General features: G+C 47.3%; 1 protein-coding gene across 1 annotated transcript in view; it reads left to right on the forward strand.

The window, feature by feature from the left end:
* Adm (adrenomedullin) overlaps positions 1-4,947 on the forward strand; it is a 10,645-nt gene extending 5,698 nt beyond the window's left edge. The window contains exons 2-6 of the mRNA XM_031384580.1: positions 1,312-1,381; positions 2,791-2,933; positions 3,366-3,485; positions 3,635-3,784; positions 3,972-4,947. Coding sequence (XP_031240440.1) covers positions 1,312-1,381; positions 2,791-2,933; positions 3,366-3,485; positions 3,635-3,784; positions 3,972-4,278 — 790 coding nt within the window. The 3' untranslated portion in view covers positions 4,279-4,947. The remainder of the gene's footprint in view (positions 1-1,311; positions 1,382-2,790; positions 2,934-3,365; positions 3,486-3,634; positions 3,785-3,971) is intronic.
* The last annotated feature ends 12,052 nt before the right edge of the window (positions 4,948-16,999 follow it).

Below are 16,999 nucleotides of genomic sequence, written 5' to 3' on the forward strand. Positions count from 1 at the left end.
CGTCCCATCCTGGTGATTAAGCAAGGCAACTCATTTTCACAGGAAGGAAAGGAAGAAGTGCATACCCATCTATTCCCCCTCACGCCCTTTAGCACTTTGGGGAGCACATTGGCAGAGGTTCCCCACCCACGCAAACCACAATCATACACACGCTTTCTAAGATTTTCTAACAAAGTTCTCTGAGTTGCTAGTCTGGGATCTCAACTTAAAAAGAATTGGCTTGTTTCTCAGGCAACAATCTCTTAAGTGCCACCACGGCAAAGAGCATCCAGTCTGATAAGGCCCATGCCAAGGAGCTCAGGTGGGGATTTTTGGCACAGCACCTTATACTGACGCATACACAGGAGCTGGCTTGGTGGAGCCAAGCCAGGGAAACCTTTGGGTTCTGTTTGCTTCCTTGTTGAAGCCACCTGTGGCTCAAAAAGAATTTTGAGGGGTTTGGGATGTAATTCAGTTGATTAGAGTGGAACAGAAAGATCAGAAGTTCCAGTCATCTTTTGGCTACTTAGTTTCAGGCCAGCCTGGCTACAGGGGACCGTAGCCTAATAATAATAATAATAATAATAATAATAATAATAATAATAATAATAATAATAATAATAATAAAGTGTTGGCTAAGAGCATATTTGGCGATCGTGTCCCAAGCCAGAGCTAACCTCAGGTCACTTGAGTTTCCTCAAAGAGGAAGCGGGAAGTCAAGGAGGTCCAGCCCGGCAGGATTTTCTGCAGACAGATCCCCCTCCTAAGGCTGGTAGAGACTAGAGCAGAGGAGTCCAGCTCACGCGACTTGCCCTGGCTGGGGGCCAATGCTGGGCTGCCCTTGACTTGGACAGACTGGGCCAGGGAAATGAAAGTAAAACCTGATGTGGCCCGGCCCAGCTGCAAGTTGGCGACAGGTATGTCGCATCTTCAAAGAGACTGACAGCCGCGGTGTCAACAGACAATCTGAGGATGAAATGAAATGAAGGGTACAGAAAGGGACAGAAGCGGGGGCGGGGGAGGGGAACAAAAAAACAAAAAACAACAAAACTATGGTCCAGTCCCGGGGTTCCTGGGAACCCACGCAGCGCTCTGTGTTACCTGCACTTGTTGGTGCAGACAAACTAGCGCCTGGCTCGGACTGCTGCGGTGACTGTCCCGAGGCCCAGAAGGCCCTAAGGCAGGCCAGTTCGCCTAGCAGCCCTTTCAACATTCGTGTCCCAGTTCCTTACCAGAAGCAGAACCTGGGAATCTGTCCCCTGCCCTAGGGGGGGACTCAGTTTTGCAGTTCTAGGAGGATAAGTAATCTCAGTGTGGCCATTTCTCCCCCAGGTGCAATGTCCATGGTTGTCTGGAAGGTGACAAACGGGCTGAACCAGCAGTGCTCAGCACAACCCGCGCGGTGAGCAAGGTCCGCGGGACAGAATGCCTAGCAGGTTTTGCGCTTGGTCTAACACTTAAAGGCAGATAAAGGTAGGAAGCTGGGAGGTCTGCCGAGGTCGCCAGGAAGAGGACATGAGTTGTCTGTGTCTACATCCCCAGGGCTGGGGACTAGGGGCGTAGGTCATGTCTTCAGCTTTGGGACCTTCCTGAACACCTGCATGCGAAGCTGCGCCTGTCGTCCAGTTTGGCCCTAGAAAGGAAGAAAGTGAACTCAGGAATGTGCAGAGCGCAAGCCCGAGGCAAGAGTGTTCGAACTGATTCATCGTGAATTAGCACATATTTCTGCGTGGGGGCCGGCATTCTCCTCTCCCCCTTGATGAGAATGGTGACCCCAACCAGAAAACTTCGGGCCGCTGCCCCCAGACTTTGGAGTCCAGACTCCATAGCTTCCCACCTCTAGTGTGACTGGGCAATATACTCACTATCTCGCTTCACTTTTATTCAAGAGAACACCAGCTCTGGAGTGTGTGTAAAGATCAAAAGAGATTGGGATCTGGCTGGGATTTGCCAACTGTAAAGTGATTAACATATGTGAGGCATTAGTGTGCTCCTAGTCAGTCAATCCTCACGTTTACAATGGGTGAATGAAGGCAGCCAGGCTGACTCGCAGGTTATAGCCTTATAAGGGATAATAGTATCACAAGGAAGCAAACAAAACTCTCTTCCTAATTTTGGCTATTCCTGTATTTCCAAATAGGAATGTGAGTTCTGAATCTTCAGATAACACCCTCTCCAAACCCCAATTTCCAATTCAGCTGTTGTTCCCAGTTCTGCCCTTATTACGAAATCTTACTGGCTAGTCTGTCAAGAAACCCCTCAGTCTCAGCCACTGTCAGGGAGACTGAGCCTCACCCTTCCAGGTGTACCCTGCAGGCACAGATGGGGGTCGAGGTGCTAAGCCGGCAGGGGGCGCGGCCCATCTGAGGTCACAGCTCCCCAAGTTCAGGGTTTTGGTTATCCATGTGTCTCACCCGTCTCTCGGTTCTTGCAGCACTATCGAGAAAGCTCAGATCAGCACTATGGGTTGTAGACAGTGTAGGAAAAGAATCCCCCCCCCCCCCAAGCTGTTCTGGTCTTTCTTCCCTTCTCACTGTTTGAACCCTATGCTGGGAAATTAGGGCAAGGAAAGTCCGGCTCCGGTCTAATCTCTCAGAGCGGATCTCTGAGACGACTGGCCACAGGGGACCTCTTACCTCTTCCCCCATACCCACAGGCAAGCTGCAGGGCAGGTCTGGTTTTAGAAGCTAGCGCGCTGGAGGAAAGGGAGGGCTCCAGGGCAGAGCAGGCCCCGCCCCACCCTCCTCCCCTGAGCGCTTTTAAGACGCTGGAGCTGGCGCTCACTATTCAGTGGTTTCTTGGTGACACCAGACAGAGCAACTCCAGCGTTACTGCTCCCGCTCCTGGTTTCTCGGCTTCTCATCGCAGTCAATCTTGGACTTTGGGGTTTTGCTACTGTCTCGGACGTCTCGGACTTTCTGCTTCAAGTGCTTGACAACTCACCCCCTCAGCAGGTAGGACTCACTGGCCTCCAGTGTGTTAGGGAGGGGGACGGCTTTGCCAAAGCCCCAAAACTTGCAGCGCTGGACAAGGGGAACAACCCACTTTAGAGTTTCAACTGTAGAGAACACCTCCAGTCCCAGGTCTAGCTCATGCGCACAGCTGGAGCTCTCCTGAGATCCCCCTACTTCTTGGGCCGTGATCCTAGGACTTTAGTTGGAAACCTCTGGAAGCCTGGCACTTTGCAATGGCTTCCTTTGCCTTGCTTGTCACCCACCCGGCCAGCGCGAAAACCTCCCGGTGTTTCTCTGCGCCAGGGGGAGATAAGCAGCCGAGCCAAGAAGGGCGCTGCCAAGCGGCTCCCCATCTTGCTGCCACCCTTCGTGTGCTGACGGGATTGTGCAGCTGGCCGGGTTGCTCACACTCCGCGTCTTGCTCCTTTCCAGGGTATCAGAGCATCGCCACAGAATGAAGCTGGTTTCCATCACCCTGATGTTATTGGGTTTACTCGCCTTCCTAGGCGCGGACACCGCTCGGCTAGACACTTCCTCGCAGTTCAGAAAGAAGTGAGTTTGGGGCCGTGCTTTCTTTCTTCACTCTGAATACCTGGCAATGGGAGAAAACTGAGGGATGATCTGGAGGTGTTACAAAGGGAGTGGAGCTGGCTGGGACATCACTTGAACTTAGGCCAAACGCATCTGCTTGTGTTTTCTAGGTGGAATAAGTGGGCGCTAAGTCGTGGGAAGAGGGAACTACCAGCATCCAGCAGCTACCCTACGGGACTCGCTGATGAGACGACAGTTCCTACCCAGACTCTTGATCCGCTCCAGGATGAGCAGAACACAACTAGCACCCTACAAGCCAGGTAACTATGCTCTCTGCAGAGGATGTGCCCTCTCTACTACCCTGGCCCCGGGGATTGTCCTGGCTGGACTGCAGCTGCGGCTCTGGTGGAGGGAACAGGTTCCAGGTCCCTTGGGTTCTGCATGGCTCCGGTCCCAGGTGGTTGGGACCAAAGCCCTGGTTGATGAGATGTCCTTCCTTTTCCGCAGCAATCAGAGCGAAGCCCACATTCGAGTCAAACGCTACCGCCAGAGCATGAACCAGGGCTCCCGCGGCAATGGATGCCGCTTCGGGACCTGCACATTTCAGAAATTGGCCCACCAGATCTACCAGCTAACAGACAAAGACAAAGACGGCATGGCCCCCAGGAACAAGATCAGCCCTCAAGGCTATGGCCGCCGGCGCCGGCGATCCCTGCCGGAGGGCCTCCGGGCCCGGACTGTGGAGTCTTCCCAGGAGCAGACACACGCAGCCCCAGCCCCCTGGGCGCACATCTCCAGACTCTTTAGGATATAGGTGCGGGGTGGCAGCATTGAACAGTCGGGCGAGTATCCCATTGGCGCCTGCGGAATCAGAGAACTTCGCACCGGGGCGGACTGAGACAATCCTACCGAGATCTGCCTGGCTGCCCCTAGGGGAGGCAGAGGAACCCAAGATCAAGCCAGGCTCAGGTCAGAAACCGAGAACTACAGCCTGATACTCTCCGGGCAGGGGTCTGAGCCACTGCCTTGCCCGCTCATAAACTGGTTTCTCACGGGGCATAAGCCTCATTACTACTTGAACTTTCCAAAACCTAGCGAGGAAGTGCAATGCTTGTTGTACAGCCAAAGGTAACTATCGTATTTAAGTTTGTTGCTGTCAAGAGGTTTTTTGTTTTTGTTTTGTTTTGTAACTTCAAATATATAGAGATATTTTTGTACGTTATATATTGTATTAAGGGCATTTTAAAGTGATTATATTGTCACCTTCCCCTATTTTAAGACGCGAATGTCTCAGCAAGGTGTAAGGTTGTTTGGTTCCGTGTGTGTGTGTGTGTGTGTGTGTGTGTGTGTGTGTGTGTGTGTGTAGTGGAGAGCGCCTGATTACCGCCTGTGGATGAAGAAAAAACATTGTGTCTCCTATAATCTATTTACATAAAATATGTGATCTGGGAAAAAGCAAACCAATAAACTGTCTCAATGCTGATTCATTCTCGGTTCATGCAGTTGGGGAAGGATGGTCTTGGTTTGGATCGCCCTGGAAGCGCTGCGATTTTGCTTCTTGTTTTGGGAAGACTGAACTGCAGTGTGGGTGCAAAGCAACCTCTCTATGCAGGGCTTATCTGTCACGAGCTCTGGTGTCCATGTGGATGCACAAAGCGCGTGTCCTGGGAGGGAGTCAAGATTTCTCTGAGACACCCGAGTTCACCACCTTGCATGGCAGCCAGACCGGGTAGGGTAGGGTAGGGTGAGCGCTAATAGTTAGGCGAGCCTGGGCTCCTTAAGTTGCGCAATATACTCCCAATTTTATGGCGTTGCTCACTGAACCTGGGCTAAGGCGCTCTGTGGAGAATTAAACTGATATTCAAGACTTTCTAAGTAGAAAGTTTATGCTCCAACTGCGCAACTGCGGGTGTTAAAAGCTATCAGAGGGGAAAAAAAAAAAAAAAACCCGGGCAAAATGCTCACACAGCTCTGGGAAACCCTCAGCTAGGAGCCCAAATCTTCACTGGTCCCTAACGTCCATAAGCGGGGCTGTGGCGCCCCCTGCTGGCTATCATGCGTGCTCCCCCAAGAGCGGTAGAGTAGTACGTGCGGTTTAATAAGTTCTTCTACGTGGGAGTCAGCACATAGCCTTAATGAAAGAGGAAAGAAAGAGTGGGGGGGAGCAGTTTGCAGATGCCAACTGGGCTACCCCCCCTCCATCTTCTCCCCCCTTCCCCGACCTGCACGAGGGCTTGCTGTGCAGGGACAGTGACTCAGCGCCCACACGCTGCGCAGCGAGCAGCTGCTGGCCGGAGGCGGGCGGATGGACGTGCAGCCGGAACCGTGCGCCTCCGAGGGCCTGAGACCTTCATTGTTCATCTCCTCTTCCAGCTCTCCTCTTCCTTCCTCTTTCCCAAGCCTTTTTCATGTTCCCTCCACTTCTATCTAACCTTCTCTCCTTCTTTCCTTCCTCCGTGCTTTCTGTCACCTCCGTATCCAGTGAGGAATGCTAGACTCACTGAAGCTTGAAGGCCCAGGGCACCGGGACGATTAGATAGAGTAAGAGGCCAAGGTGGCGCCGCATAACTGCCTACCTAGGAGGCCATACCTGCCTACCTAGGAGGCCCGGCTAATTGGCTCACTTAGCCAATCCCTGAAGATCAGTTATTGTGCTTTCCTGAAAGTTTCGCTAGCCGTTTGGACATGCTGAATTGCCCGTACCTCTAGCTGGCTTAGGGTTTCTGGAAGCTGTTTGGTTTGGAGGATGGAAGTGTCTGGGGATGGCATGTCAGGACCCAAACCGTGGGGCTAGATGTTTTCTTCCTTGCAGAAGAAGCCTAAATACAAAATGAAAAGCCCTGGTCGTGGGTCTGTGTCTACACACAACCTGATAGAGGCGGCTCCTGCTTCAGAAGAAAGCAGCCTGTAGCACATAGAATCACCCACAAGGCCTCAGTTGTTGGCCTCTGGCTGTAGGAAGTATCACTCCCATCCAGTTCCGTGTTCTATTTGATCTTAACAATTTCTTGGCGCTCCCAGCACCAGTAGATCATAAATGCAGCACAGACCATCCTGGTCACAAGGACTTCTCCCTAAGTATTCACTTGGGACTCTGCCAGGCACTGAAGAGGCACAGGGCATGCATGAAAGAGGAAATGACCAGAAGTTCCAATCCTGCAATTGCTGTGTCCGTAGGTTCAGGGGGCTCTGAAGGGGGTTGCAGAAACTGCTAAGAGCAGAGACCACCCTGGCCCCACCGAAGAGGCTCAAGCCACTCACTCAAGTTCTTTCTTTAAGCCAAGGTTTGTCCCCGTAGCCACAGAGCCCTCCAGCCAAAACCTCATTCTGGCAGAACTTCAACCTACCAGACAAAGCTGCCAAAGACAGGTTGGGCACCGGCTTAGGGGCAGCTGGGAACAGGCATCCAGCCTTCATCTGAGGGAGTCTTATGACCTCAGGGAATTCAAGGCAAGTATAACTGCGGTGGTTCAGCCCGTGGTTCAGCCTGGAGAGGAAGCAGACAGCTGCTCAGCTGGAGTCTTTCCCATTGCTAAACCTGTGACTTGAGACATTTCTGAGCAGACAGAGACCCTCTTATGACCAGCCTGGTATAGCATTTGGGATTAACTAAAGGTCACCACAAAGCCTTGGGCCCTTCTCTGGAGGCTGTTCAACTGGCCTTCTGGATTTTTTTTCATAAGGTGCTGAAGGTTATCGGGATAGGGCCTCCTGATGCCAAGAACACATCATTTATCAACGGTGTTGAGTCATTTTGTGAGCTGATTTGAACCTGTTCACAACTGAGAAGTAGTCACTTTTTTTTTTTAATCTGTAGCTACTGTTGCTGGCTGTGGGAATGGTATCATCCATTTGTAATCAACCAAGGGTACCAGACGATTTCTTGAAAGTTCACCACCAACAGGTTGTCTAAACACCTAAGGGTGGAAAGGAGAGATGGGGTGAGACAGAAACCAGTTCTTTTTTTAGTTCTTGCTTGGTGTCAAATATTCTTCTAGCCACTTTATATACCTTATCTCGCCGAGTTCTTACAGTAGCTTTTGAAGGAGGTGTTATTATCTGTTAGTAGATAAGAAAACTGAACTTCAGAGACATGAAGTAACTCAGGCAAGGCCACACAGTGAGCACTGGAAGGTGGATTTGCACCCAAGTACTACAGGCTATTTTGATGCTATGAAGACATAGGGAGTAAAATGAGACAATTTTAACCTTTAGATTCTCAGGCCAGATGTCCCCGGATGTCCTCTAACTCCGAGGGTGGCTTCAGTAGGTGATTTGCACCTACCTTTGGTTCTGAGAGCTTTCCACAGGGGCTAGTAGGATGGGGAAGGGGAATTGCTTCAGCACTGAGTTCAATAAGCACAGAAGAAAGAAATGACGTGAGTTTTGAATTCCTGGTCTTCCTTGGAAGCAAGGATCATAAATCAGGAATGGCTTTTCCCCATCCTGAGCTAGGCTACTGGCTTCTTTGGTTTGCATTGCCAAATATAGTTAGAACATACACTGAGGCCTCCAGAGCTGGCTTCTGAGAGAAGGGCCTCCCGAGGAGCTATTTCTGGCTGCGCACAGTCCTGCACTGTAGTTCTCCAGTCGCCTGGAAGAACACCTGTGTCTACAAAGCTGCAAATAGCGTTTCCACCCTTGAGGTGGAACCTTTTGTTTTGGCATCTGCTATCCAAGGCAGCTTTGGAAAGGAGGTTCTGAGTCTGACTCTCAGGGAGCTACACCAGCCACCCCTCCTTTCCCCAGTGGAAGAGCAGGAGGCCCTGTTATCCTGAGTTCCTGGGAGGGTTTTGCCAAAGCTGGATTGGAGGGTTCATCTTGATTTGCATGGGAAGGAGGGTGAGGCTAGATAGATATCTGGTGGTCCCACTGGTCTTGTTCCAGAGCTATTTTGGAACATTTTGGAAAAACAATAAAATGACTGGCCACACAAGCAGCTGAGTTTTAGTAGACTGTTATACATTTATCTAACAGCAGGAAGTATTTGACTTATTATGTAGTATTTATTCAGCATGGCAAAGGCTCACCTTTATCCCTATCCCTAGCCATAACCACCATTAGTACTTTAGTCTATACTTTTTTAGACACTTTAGTACATCTTAGACATCTACGTTATAGACACATAGACATATACATTTAATACACAGACACATTCTTTTAAGAATGGAACTCTTGGGTGGGGAGAGCTGAACTAAACACAATTGTGAGTTTAAGGCAAGTTGTCATTAGCAGTCTTTGTAACAGTTCTCTCTTGTAATAAATATATGTTATTATATGTAACATATTATACACTGTTATATATAACATATTAACTTTCATACTCTTTCTTGAATCCTTGATATCCGCCCTCTTTTATTTTTGAACACTAACTTGTTGTGTAGCTAAGGCTGGCCTTGAACTCCTGGTCCTCCTGCCTCTACTTCCTGAGTACTGGATTTCAGGTGTGAACCCCTACACGTGTTTCTCAACAGCCCTCCTTAAAATGTTTGATATACATACATGTGCAAGTGGGATTGTAAAACGCACAATTTTACATGCTTAACATATGGATCTATTATGTTCCATTTTTGTTGTCTCCCAGTTTTCTCACTCAACATGCATAAGAAATTCTATGACGCCAGGCGGTGGTGGTGCATGCCTTTAGTCCCAGCACTTGGGAGGCAGAGGCAGGTGGATTTCTGAGTTCCAGGCCAGCCTGGTCTACAGAGTGAGTTACAGGACAGCCAAGGCTACACAGAGAAACCCAGTCTCAAAAAAAAAAAAAAAAAAAATCTATGACATTTCATTTTTCCTCTCTATAACAAAATTGAGTTTTTAAGTTTACTTATTGTATCTTTGTGCAGGCATGTCCCAATCTGTGTGCTATATATCCATTCAGATGGCTACTGAGGCCAGAAAGCAATTAATCCCCTGTAGCTGGAGGGACAAGTGGCTCACAGCCACCTGATGTGGGTGCTGGGAACTGAACCAGAGTCCTCTGAAAGAGTAATAAGAGCTCTTAACTACTAAGCCATCTCTCCAGCCTCCTCTTTTTTTATTATTATTTTTTTAGCATATGGCTTACATGTATTAGCTATTTAAATTTATTAACTATTATTATTACTATTATTTATTATTTTGGTGTGTGTGTGTGTGTGTGTGTATGTGTAGGTGTGTGTGGCACATATGCCATCACATACTTGTGGAGATCAGGAGAAAACTTTTAGTAGATGGTTCTTTCCCTTCTTCCTAGGACTATATGTGTCCCAGCCTCTAACTTAAGGAGCCAGTCCCAGTGACAAGCAGCTTTACCCCCTGAACCATCTCATGGGCTCTTTCTTGTCTCTTGGTGACGGGTACTTGCCTTGCCTCTGCCACAGAAACAAGTAGAAGAGCATCCATCCAGTTCCATGACCTCCTCTGGAGCTGAGTCTGCATTTCTTAGTCAGCTGTATCCAGAAGTTTCACCACTCAGTCAGGAGGCTTTGGTAGACAGATGATGCTAAATTGGAGGAACTGCATTTGAGAAGGCCTTGTACCACTTTCTAATCTTACAGGAGTGTGTGAGGCTTCTCATCTCAGCATGACTTTACCAACTCTGGTATATGTCAGTTTGGCTGGGCTATGGGATGCCCAGCTAGCTGGTAAAACATCATTTCTAGGTGTGTCATTGAGGGTATTCCCAGAGGAGGAGATTAGCATTTGAATCAGCACATTTAGCAAAGGAGAGTCACCCTCACCAAAGCAGGCAGCCATCATCTGGTCTGTAGAGACTGGTACTAGGACAAGAAAGTGCAGGAGAAAGGGGAATCCCTCTCTCTTCTGGAGCCAGGATATCCACTTCCTTCTGCTCATAGACACCTGGACTCCTGGCTTTGGACTTTCAGACTCCAGGCCTTAGCACACCATTCCCAAAGACTGGGAGCTACACCCTCAACGCCTCAGATTCCCAGGTTTTTAGATTTGGGCTAAATTATACCTTTGGCTTTCCTGGTTCTTCAGCTTGCTGGTAGCGGATCTCGGAACTTCTCAGCTTCTATAATTATGTGAGCCAATTCCTATACCAAATATCCATGCATCCATCATCCTGTGTTAATTCTGTTGCCCTGGAGACCCCTACAAATACAGCATGAATCCTCTCTTCTGCTTTTGCTCAGAGCTGGGGATAAGAACACTGACAAAACCCTTGCCTGGCATGTTTGAAGCTCAGGGGTCGATTCCCAGCACTGCAAATAAAGATCTAGAACCCAAATATAATACTGCTTGCACTCCCACACTCCATTCCTAGTGGGTTTTAATATGCCCACACTTACTTTTTATTGGCTATGTGAACTTTCCCTAATGAGCTAGGCAATTTAAAAAGGAGTAGGATCATGTTTGCAAATTGCTTGCTGCTCCCCACTCATCTGTGTATCTTGGACATCTCTCAGTGCCAATAAACACATCTCTATACAGCATCATTTTCACTTCCCGCATGGCATCTCATTAGACAAAACCATCACAATTTGTTTAACCATTCCTCTCTGCTGTTACACAATAGAATTTTCCTACGTTTTTGCTATTAAAAATGCTCCTAATGTATATCCTTTTGCATTTATTTTTGGATCATTTCGTGACTTGTTTTTTTAGTCTAAATAATTTGAAGCAAAATGATTGGGGGGGGGGGAGAAGAGGTAGGAGGATCTCTGTGTGAGTTTCAGGCCAGCCTGGTCTACATAGCAAGTCCCAGGCCAGTCAGGGTTACATAGAGAGACCCTATCTTAAAGAAAGTGTATATGATTCTCGCATGTGGATGTGGACATACAGGTGGGAGCAGAGGAGTATCTTGGGAGTTGGTTCTCTCCTTCCACTGTAGACTGGGGGTCCGTGGGGAGAGCTTAGGAGGCCAGGCTTGTACAGAGCTTTCACCCACTGATCCACCACATGGGCCCTCCTAGTTCTGATATTGCCCTTTATATTGTGAGTACTTTTAAAAAATACTTAATTTATAATCTTGTTCTAATGGCACAGTTACTGTCAGCTGACTCTTCTTCACGCTTCATTTCCTATTACAATGTGAACTTTCTGGTTCACTTTCTTAAAGCTTGATCTATGGTGACTGTGCACTGGACTAAGGTAGTCACTCCACAGAGGTCATTTGCTTCTTTTTGAGACAGGTGTGTGTGTGTGTGTGTGTGTGTGTGTGTATAGTGTAATTGTGGTCTGAGAGTTAAGATTAATAACTGAGATTGGAATAAAATATCTTGTGTTTATCCTTTAAGCTTTGTCTACCAAGTGATATAAATAGTCCTTGGTGATGTAAAGCCAAGGGAAGTGATATAGCTATGAATTTGTTATTGAATAATTATGATGTATCATTTATTTTTATTTATTTATTTATTTATTTATAGACAAGCTCACTATGCAGGGCTGGGATGCCTGGAACTCTGAGAGATATACCTGCCATTGATTCCCCCAGTGCTGGGATAAAGGGTGTGTGCTACCACCAACTGGATCATATATAATTTATGTGTCTAACACAGTTCTCCCCTGCTACCTTCATAATCTACATCTTTAATGGCAGACATGCAAAGTCATTTTCTGCCTTAATATTCTAGAGCACCCACTTCTCTTTTAATAATGTCATGGTTCTTTTCATTCCTTAAACATTTGAATGTAATGAGATTTTTTTGTGTGTGTATGATGAGAGGCAGGGATTTAACTTTATTCTTTCTCCCAACTGTGAGCCAGTTGTTCTGCATGCATGTGGAACAGGATGCAGCTTGCCAAGCTGTCCTTCATAGGTCTCCAGAGTGAAGTCTAAAGTTCTCTGGGGTGACAACGGGAGAGAGAGCCAGCCTCTTTCTCCAGCTTCCAGAGGAGACAGCTCCAACTCCTTTTCTGTTTTATATGTTGGAGCTTCAGTGTCAGGTTTTATTTGAAGAAAAAGTTCATCTGCTTGTAGATGAGTACCAGGATAACTTCTCAAAGAGTAAATATTTGAATGTTTCTGTTTCTTTCGTTCTTTTCTGTTGCTCATTCGTCATTTCCCTCACTAGCATAGCAGTATTTGGAAGCTTACTCTGAAACTGTTCAAACTCGTGACAAAGATAGAGATAATAAAATGAAATTTTTTATATTATTAAAACCCAGCAAGTAAAGCTGGTTGTGGTGACACTGGCCTGTATGTCATCCCATACTTGGGAGACTGAGGCAGAAGGGTTGTTTGCTCAAGGCTAGCCAGAGCTACATATTGTGACCCTGGATCAAAACAATCTAACAATGATTATGATTTGCATATTCTTGTTTGTTTCTCCCCTGTTCTTTTCAGAGGTCCATTCCCTTCCTTCCTTTCTTCTTCCCTCTGCTACTTCGTATCCTTTTACCCCAAATCTCATTATACATCCCTTCAAAAAATGAAAAAAGTCCTCTTACATAACCACCACTTAACATAAACAGTAATTCTGAGGTACCATCTCATAGTCAGTCTATAATCATATTTGTCCCCAAAATGCATTTGACTGATTTGTTCCAAACAGATACCAAACAAAATTGTTCAATCTCTAACAGTTTCTTAGCCTAGAGCCAACCCCCTCCCTTTGTTTTCATGCCATTGATTTCTTAAAGAAAACAATGTATTCATGAGTATGATTCAGAACTTTTAGAACATAGATAGCTCTGGAGTTGCCTCCTCACCGCCAGTGAGGCCTGAGCAGGGACAGCCTGGCCTGCCGGGCATGGGTGGGGCAGGCAGGTGGCACATCTACCAGTGTTGCAGTATTTCTTACATAGAAAGAATCTTGCAATGTCGTTCCTCCTGCTTTTCCATGCTACACTTCTTCCACTTGACCTTTCCCCTAGTAAGTCAGCAGCATCGCCTCGAGGAGAATTAAGATTGGTACAACCGGAATACAAGGAGAAAGAATCAGCCTGAACTGAACCGGTCAACGTTCAGTTTTCTGGCTTTTTAAACAGCCTCTTGAAGCCCACATCAAAAGCAATAGTTTGAAAGTCAAAGCTTTTTACTCGCAGAGAGGCGGGTTTTGTTGAGAGTAGAAAAGGCTCTTCAGAATCAAAAGGAGAAGCCGGAAGCACCAGGGCTCAGGCTTCACCCACGTGGGAAAGAGGCTGATGGGAAAGTGTACTGGGCCCCTCACCCAGCCCTCTGTGGACCTTGGAGGTGGTGGGAGGTGGAGGGCTGGAGAGACAGGACGGTGGTTAGAGTAAGGAGCATCTCGCCTAGACGTGGCAGCTCAGTCCAGCTCCCTATGGGGGGAGGGGGGAGTTGCGGGGAGAGTGCAGAGGGAGGGCAGTCACATGCCCGTAGTCACTCCTGGCCATCTAAATGGGTCTAGCTGTTCTGAGCCAGAATCCTGTCAGCTGTCTTCCCTTGACTGCGGGAAGACTGCCGTCCACAGCCTCTTGCTGGTCCTGCATCAGCACAGATGTCCCTGCCTGTATCCAGTTATTGCAGAGCTCAATCCTCCACCTCCCATTCAGATTGCTCCACATTACAAATGACACTCACAAGCCAACCCCAATTTGTTAGAACAAAGAATAGACCAAAGAGATGGTCACCTACCTCTGTGTTAGAGTGACACCGAGCCTGGGGAAGTTCACTCTAACCAACAAGTCACACATGGTCCTGGATCTCCAGTCTTTTGTTGCTTCTGCATTGAGCCTAGTGGGTAACCTTTTGTCTCAGTTTGATGGATACCAGCTAGAGCAGGGATCCTTAACCTCGTTCACCTATTAAAAACACATGAGGAGCTTTGCTGAAATTCCTGATAGGAGCGCCACGACAAAATAATTGAACCAGAAGCTCTCTGGGCAGGGCATGGTGCCATGACTGGTGTTCGAAGCATTTATCTCGTGATGCCACTCCACATTGCTCAGTTCACACACTGTTGTTCTTCGGCAGTTCCAAAAATGGATCCGCGGCAGATTAGAACAAGAATTGGTTGGTTTATTTGTTTTAGGCTTACTGATGCATCCAGTCGAACAGCCAGAAATAGAAGGGTTAATAGCCGCCAGAAGGGCAGGTGCTTGGAGTGAGGACAAGCTGCAGCAATGGGAAGCCAGCCAGCTGGCAAGGAGGTAACACAAGACAGGTGTGCTGGTGGCCCATGTGGGCATCCAGGAGATGCTGCAGCGTTCAACCGGGCACTAAGAATGGCAAAGATCAAGGCAACATGGTGTGAACTTGTAGTTCCAAGCCTCAGGCTGGAAGATTGTGGGTTCAAGGCCAACCTGGGATACATACTGGAGCCCACTGCAAAAATCAAAACAACAGCAAAAACCAACTAGTAAATAAATAAATACATAAAAAGAATGAGAGAAAGCCCTCTAGTAGCAAGCACACCAAAGAAATTCACTTGGAATTCAGAGAAAGAATTAAAGTTACTTGCATATTGTGGGCCGAGCTGTGCTCCGAATTCAGCTCTTAATCCCCAAAATCTGAATTTGAAGGAAAACTCAGAAAAATGAAGAGGGCTGAAGTGATAACTCAGCAGTTAAGAGTGCTGCTGCTGCTGCTGCTGCTGCTGCTGCTGCTGCTGCTGCTGCTGCTGTGGCTGCTACAAACCAGGGTTCAGTCTCCAACATCCATATCCACATGATGACTCAGAAATACCTGTAACTCCAGTGCCAGAGACCCTGATGCCTCTTCTGCCTCACCCCAGGCATGAATCTGGTACACATGCATACATGTAGGTAAATACTCGTACACATAAAATTAAAACAAACAAACAAACAAATGTTTATAAAGAATAAAAAATAGGATAAGTGTGGGTGTGGGCAATCTAATTTGTATCTTCTTATTTCTTTTTGTGGCCTTGAATTTAAGATTCTCTGGATTCGACCTCCTGAGTGCTGGGATTACAGATGTGGGCCACCATGCTGGGATTTTCTGTCTCCTCCAGAAGACAGAAAGAAGTTGGCTGCTTGTAAGCCAAGAAGGGACATCCAGCCTGTAAAGTCACAGGAAAACAGTTCCGCTAGTTTTTCGACCAGTCTTGAGTATTTTGTTGTGGTCCCAACAAGCCAATACCTGTTGAAGGGATTTGCAGGAACAGTGCAAGGCTACCACCTCAGAGACATAGTACTATGACCAGGTCTCAGCCAGTTGTGTGACAGGGTCACTGATTCAGGGTAAAAAGAATTTCTTGTGTGTGTGAGTCCCCATGTACACTTGTGTCCATGTGCATGTGCACACACACATCCCCGCTGCCCTGTTGCTGTCCAGTGTCTTCCTCTATTGTCTTTACCTTATTTTCTGAAACAGTGTCTCTCACTAAACCTGGAATTCATGGATTCAGCTGGCCTGGCTGACCAGGAAGCCCTAGGGACCCTCCTGTCTCTACCTTTTCAGCACTGAGATTCTAGACACACTCACTGCTATGTCTGGCTTTTTATATGGGAGCTGGGAATCTGAACTCAGGACTATGCTTGTATCACAAGCACTTTAGCCACTGAGCTACCCTCACAGCCTTTGGATTCCACTCATTCATTCATTCATTCATTCATTCAATAATGTTATCATTTTTGCATCTACTTTGTGCTGCGTCCTGCCCTGGACATTATTGCTGTTGGAATGGTCCAGATGAGAGAGGATGTTGGTGTGGATTGGAGTGTATAGAGAATGAGTTACTGACATCAAAACAAGTAGTCATGGAGATGTTCTTTGTTAAGTCACCTTGCACATACCTGCTTACAGAGGGATTCAGAGACCTTATCTGCAAAGAGGAGACTGTGAGAGATGGGCCAAACAGGTTATCTATCCCGATTCAAGCTTACAATTTCTTCCTAGAGGTGGAAACTGGTTTGCTTTTGCACCTATAGTTCCATTGGCAGTAGGTGAACAAAGTTAAATGTCTCTCCGGGAGGCCCCATTTCTGTTCTTTGATTTAATATACAACATCCTGACTGTAAATTAACTTTGTTTATTTTTCTGAAATGCCAAAGTTCTTCTCCCCTCAAAGTGGAAGGCTGGTGTTTCCAGGCAGTGACCCCCATGACACTTGCAGACTTCTGTGCCGTTGTAGACAATGGCCAGATTCCCTAATTCAGACCATATTGGCTCTCCGGCCCTGTATGACCTTGACTGAGGGGGGAAAAGGCCAACAACAAAAATGTCCTCCAAACTATTATTTTTCTTCCAAATAAGTATCCATCCCAAACTCCCTCCACCAGTTTTTTATCGCATGATAGACAAATTATCAACACTGAGCCAGCAGACTCTCACTGAAGCTGGGAAGCTTTAGAAATAAGCTGTCAGGTCGGACGTGACAAGCTGATAGTGGGACATAGCCGGGTCTCTAAGATCCTGCTGCTTAGACAGGCAGCCCTCACTGCCTTATCACTGGACTCCTCACTCACCTCATTATTTGAAGCACTGAAGTGATGTGAGAGTCTAAGATAGTCTGGCCAATTTATACTCTGGCCTTGTTTCATTTGGCAGTCACGAGAGGGGACAGTAAAGGACTTGGACTTTGAAGTTAGGCAACCTTGAATTTGCACACTGACTCTCCCTCCTCCCAGCCTTATAATTGTGGGCAATTCTCTTAAACTTCAGT

This window comes from Mastomys coucha, unplaced genomic scaffold, assembly GCF_008632895.1.
Source record: "Mastomys coucha isolate ucsf_1 unplaced genomic scaffold, UCSF_Mcou_1 pScaffold21, whole genome shotgun sequence".
Lineage (NCBI taxonomy): Eukaryota > Metazoa > Chordata > Mammalia > Rodentia > Muridae > Mastomys > Mastomys coucha.